This window comes from Sinocyclocheilus rhinocerous, unplaced genomic scaffold, assembly GCF_001515625.1.
Source record: "Sinocyclocheilus rhinocerous isolate Xijiao unplaced genomic scaffold, SAMN03320098_v1.1 scaffold3248, whole genome shotgun sequence".
In the NCBI taxonomy this organism is placed as follows: Eukaryota; Metazoa; Chordata; class Actinopteri; order Cypriniformes; family Cyprinidae; genus Sinocyclocheilus; species Sinocyclocheilus rhinocerous.
In genome coordinates, this window is record NW_015643563.1 from 27306 (window position 1) to 33128 (window position 5823).

Here is a 5823-nt window from a genome sequence, read left to right on the forward strand (position 1 = left end):
AAACATTATTACTCTGAAATGTTTAATGTAAATGTTAAGTGTAAGTAGTGAAATGTTAAGTACTGTAAGGTCTTTCATGACACTACATATGCTGGGGTGTGAATTTAATAGGTGCTTGATATAAAATATATGGTGCTTTAAAAAGTCCTTGAAAGTCCTTGAATCTGGTGTTCATGAAAGAGTGGGAACCCTGACAGACTGAAACGAGAAGTCATTAACCACGTTCGCTGGCGGCTCTGTTTTAGTGCTACCTGAGTGCTTCCTGTTAGCAGGGATGGAGGCGTGCGGTTGTGCACCGCTTACAAACAAAGCTTTCATGAGTCACTCACTGAAATGACTTCAGGGTTCATCCCTTCTGCGAGGAGCATTTCTACCCTTCAAAAAAGCACTCATTAAAGCCTGCTGTTGATCTTGCACGATCATGTCACGGCACGTCTTTGTATGTGACTAGAGAGCAGTTTATGAGATAATTCACCTGACAGTTAATAAAGGTTAATCGAATTGTTGAGCTTCGTTGTACCTTGAGTTTTTTTGTGAATTGTTTTTCCTTGCATCAGAAAATCATAAATTATTTCTAAGATTTTGAGATTTCTTTTTTTTTTTAAATTGATATAACATTCACGTGTGCTATGCCTCTGCATGAGATGCATGAGACTCATTTATTTATTATTCATTCCTTCCTTCATTCATTCATTTAGTGTATGCATAGTGTATGCTGTGTTTTTCAACATTAAGGTTAACTTCACATAAATGTTAACTTCAAATAAATATATATAAACCAAACTTTCCACATAGTATTGAACTAGTTTATGAAAGGTATTACAAAATACCTTAATATCTTAAACAATATTTACTTTGTGACTTAATGTGTTATATATAGTATATATAATACATAGTCTATCTTTGTTAATGTAAATATTTAATATTTTACAGAGTATTGCATTTATTTGTTGATTTATTTATTTTTTGTCTTAGCTGTGTTTTTCAGCTTATTCACATAAATGCTAACTTCCATTAAACATACATAAACCAATTTTTTATATAATGTTCAATTCCTTACTCATTACACAATGTGTTACTACATACAGTAAAACCATACATATTGTCTAATTTTTATGAATCTCCATAAAATTCCATATTATATTAATACAACATTTGATTTTTTATTTTTATTTTTAATTTATATGCTTATTCCTGATGTCCATTTGATGTCCAAAGTGTTTAAAAAAACAACAACAAAAAAACAAATTCAATGTATTTATTAAAAAAGACAATCATATTCTGCTTTATTAACTGTAATTTTTCTGAGAGGCTTCTACAAGAATAAATCTGAATGTCAATCAGATACAAAAATTAAATACAAAATCACTGTTTTTGTTCATTTGTTTTAAAAATCCAGGCAGAGGATGTTTTCATGGCCAAACCCCCATTTAGTATCTCTGAATAGCCCTGCATGTGGTTTTTGAGACGCTAAAGTGCGGCATGTAAGGTCACAGAAAAATACTTCACAAAAACAAATGTCCTCTGCCAAGACCCAAATACATTTCTGGGACACAAATGAATAGCTTATCCTCTCAGGAGTTAAGTTTTCTAAAAAGTCAATGTTAATCACTCTCTTGTGCTCTCTCGTTCATGCAGGCATTCTTCCAGGGCAAACTGAAGATCACCGGAAACATGGGCATGGCAATGAAGCTTCAAAACCTGCAGCTGCAGCCGGGCAAAGCCAAGCTGTGAGAGGCGGAGCCTCCAATAAGGCGGGGCCTCAAGTAGCCCCTCCCACCGAGTTCACTCTGTTAGAGTAGCTGCAGGAGTCAGACACCAAATGAGTTTCTGTGCTCTAGTTTGAGCCTCTTTCTAACAAGGTAATATGATAGTTCACCCAAAAAGAAACATTTGGTCATCGTTTACTCAGTTTTCCAATACCTTTCCATAATGTAAACCATTCGACTATTCTTAGTCTTTTTCTGAAGATAAACTTCAAATGTTATGAGCGTGGGTTTGTGAGTGAATAATGCCAGAAATCCCATTTTTGGGTGAATTATTTAAATGAACCACAGGAGTCTGATAGACGGTTACAAAAATACTATATTAATAATGTTCTTGATTCCCCCCCCCTTTGATTGGCACCAATAACTGTTTAAATTGTATGTGTGTGGATTGATTGTTTGCCCTGAAGGGGTTTATTGGAAGTGAAGCCCTGTAAAGTGCCTGTGAACTATAAACTTACACACTGGGCTCTGATGGACAGACGTGTTGTTCAAATGTACGACAGCATTGTGATTATTTCTCTTTCGTCTTTATAGTTATTCTAGGTTATTAGGAGCAGGTTTACAATGCTGCTTTGTTAAAACAGACACCAATTAATAAAAATATATCCATCAGAACAGTGTATGGATATATTTGACAGTATCTCACAGGTATAATTGTAGCATCATGTCAATGTTTTTTTGAGTGTTTCCCCATCAGATGCTAAAATACTTTTGTACTAAATAAACCTAATCTTTCTCATTAAAATGGGAAGTATCTGTTTTTAATTTATCAATTTAATTTGATTATCATGAACAAAACGTGTATGAATCATAAACTTGTTATTTTCCTCAATCCAAAACAATTGGGGGAAAAAAAGGGAACAGTCGAGGGAAGCAGGGCCTACAAAAGAGGATTTTCCCTGTAATAAGACTAATTGAAGTCAATTTGCACACAGGTCTGTTAAACAACTAATGTGGAGGCCAATGCTTTAGCATGCAAACAACTCCTACATAAACCAGCGTAATGTTTTTCTTTTTTCTTTTTGCTGAGTGTTCAGATCATGTTGAAGCTCGTTTGCCTGAATATAATTTCTTGCTCTTCTCGTGAGATGATCCGGTGTAAGTGTGCGTTCCAGCGCTCATGGAAAGCTCAGACGTTTCCACCCAAAGCTACTGGCCGATGTCCAGCCTGCCACGCTTTTGTTTTTCCTTTGAAAACTTCAGCTGAAACACTAAATCCCTGAAATTGTTAACAAGCTCTGACCTACATTCTGTTGGATTACAAATTTAAGAATCTGTTTAAAATATGCTGATACTATATTCTGACATAGCATCACATGAAAAACTAAGGTGAAGTACATCCACAGCTCAGACTCTCTCTCGGTCCTTCATTTGAAACCTTCATTTCTTCAGTATTATATGCTTTATTAATTACAGTTCTGAATGCTTATTATCGTATCATATTAGTCATATTATTATGAAATTATCATATCATACTATTATTGTAGCTGTATACTATTATTATTTCTGTGTCCCAAGTGAATTTGCAAAAATGATGTTTTTCAAACAGGTTTCTTGAACATTTCCCCCTCTACTACTGGTCAGACAAACAAAGCTGATGTCAGCTGTCAGGCAGAAACTCTGCAAACACAGAATGTTTCCCCAATGTTAGTGTATGGGTAGCAAATGGCTGCAATATAACAAAGAGTGAAAAATTTAAGGGGGTCTGAATACTTTCCGTACCCACTGTATACATGTATGTATGCATTTATGTATGTATATACTGTATATACTGTATATATATATATATATACCGTGTGTGTGTGTGTGTTTATATATATATATATATATTTGGATTTGATTCCTAATGTTTTAGGAATATCATCATCATCATCATCATTATTATTATTATTATTATTATTTTATATCCGTAAACTATTGTTCCTAGAATGTTCCTAAGCTGAAGCTGCACACCTGTTATTGCAGATCAGTTGAGATTCATATCAAAATATCATGTTGCATATTAACTGTAGGATAAAAAATTTTATATTATTATTAATATAATTTTTTTTGAAAATCAGTATCTTTCACTTATTCCGGTTGCATTTTCTTTACCCCAGTAATCGACTTGAGTCTCCACTTTAAAGTGATTTTTACCATGGTTAAGATTGTTTTTCTTTGTATGATGCATATAACACCTCTTACCATGGTAAAAACACTAGAGTTGTTGCTTGCTTTACTAAGTAGCTTTATATAATTCGCTGCTCCTTCTAGTGCTCTTGCATTGATATAATTACAAGTCATTGAGATGAAATGTTTAAGTTTAGTGGAGTTTTGCACACGTCTAGTTATAAACAGGCGCTTTGAAACTTCAACAACCTTTTAAATGTACAGTAAACATGGAGAAGCAGTAGAGTAAAATGAGCGGAATAAAGAAATTGGTTCAGATTCTTACTTTTACAGTTAATGTTGTTTTTCACTGGTTTCAAAGAAGACTGAGAAAGTAGTGCTATATAGAAATCAATGTTTTCTAGAAAAGCAGCTGTTGATTTTCGTTCTCATGAAAGCATCCTAGAGCTTTTCACAGTGAAATGACTGTTAAAAGCCTTGTGTTTTTCTGTGGGCGTTGTATTGTATGCCATGTTTCTCAACGACCTTCACTTTGAAATTGTTTTCTTGTAGCTTCTTCTCCTGAGAGCTGAACTCCAAGCATCAAATGCACCTTTCACGAACTCATATTGGTATTTAAATCGTGTCCTGTCTTCTAAATTTCAGAGGAGAGATGAGCTAAAAAGAAGGGAAATGGAGTTTCAGATTGGTTTGCCAGCGTGTGTTGTAGGTCTCATCTGTTGTCTGACCTCAGGGAGTGTTCGCCGGTCAGACTGACGGAGCGTTGCGCTTCTCCAGGAAGAGTTTCGAGGCAGTAAATTTCTAGGCCATCAATTTTATTGTCTGTTTCCTCATGTCCGACATAGCCACCAGACACAGAGGAATAAAAAGGAAAGATAATTTTATTAAGCTGCGGCTCTGAGCTGGTGTTTGTTCCTGGAGGGCTGGTGTCCTGCAGAGTTTAGCTCCAACGCTAATCAAACACACCTGAAGCAGCTAATCGAGGTCTTGCTTGGTATACTTGAAACTTCAAGTCAGGTGTGTTGAGGCTCTGCACGACACCGGCCCTCCAGGACCGAGTGTGGTGACCCCTGCTCTATTCTATCCTAGTTTAAAGGCATAGTTCACCCAGAAATGAAAAATTGCTAAAGATTTACTCACTTTCAGGCCATCCAATATGTAGATGAGTAATGAGTTTCTTCATCAGATTTGGAGAAGTTTAGCATTCCATCTCTTGCTCACAAAGGGATCCTCTGCAGCAGGGGCGGCGTTTCCGTATGGCAGTCACCATACCCTAGCCCAGTCAGGTGTGCCGTGGAAAATCCAAACTCTATTATATTTCGTTATTATTGTTTTAAATCACTGCTATTGGTCTTCCTTATGTCTGTTTGAGGGTTTTACAAATATTTAACCCGTGAAAAGCATTAAAAAGAGCTTGTCACTAAACTTTTTAACGCTATGGATCCTCAAACTGTCAGCCAAACCGCTTAACTTCACCCTGCTTCCATTCAGAACAAAGCGCGGCGCAGCCTGGAGATAGATCTCGGCTTGTTCGCAATGCAAGGGTAAATAATAAATGATGTTTGAATAAGTACAGCGTATTCTTCAATAAAACACTATGTCTATAAATGGCTAATGTAGGCTACTTTTGTAGGCTATGTTTTAAATATCCTGTGCATATAGCGCTTCATCGTCTATCATGAGATTTTGGCCTAGTGTATTAAATGACATGAAAAACTAAGCTACAACAAACGTTATAACCTGTAAGCTGATGAAAGCGTATAATGCGATGCACTTGCTGCCTCAGATGCGGCCGTTGTAATGACAGACAAAACACAGATCTCCGTCATTCGCTGGTCAAAAACCTTGTTAACTCCATTTGAGCTTGATTTTCATAAAATGTTAAGTGCAAGTGTCTGATAAAGCCACATACCAACTTTGACGACGCAGTGTTTAATTATTATTT

At 35.9% G+C, this 5823-nt stretch overlaps 1 protein-coding gene across 1 annotated transcript in view; it reads left to right on the top strand.

Annotated features, from left to right (window-relative positions):
• LOC107757387 (non-specific lipid-transfer protein-like) overlaps positions 1-1802 on the top strand; it is an 11088-nt gene extending 9286 nt beyond the window's left edge. Inside the window, exon 4 of the mRNA XM_016574846.1 lies at positions 1639-1802. Coding sequence (XP_016430332.1) covers positions 1639-1802 — 164 coding nt within the window. The remainder of the gene's footprint in view (positions 1-1638) is intronic.
• Positions 1803-5823: the final 4021 nt, after the last annotated feature.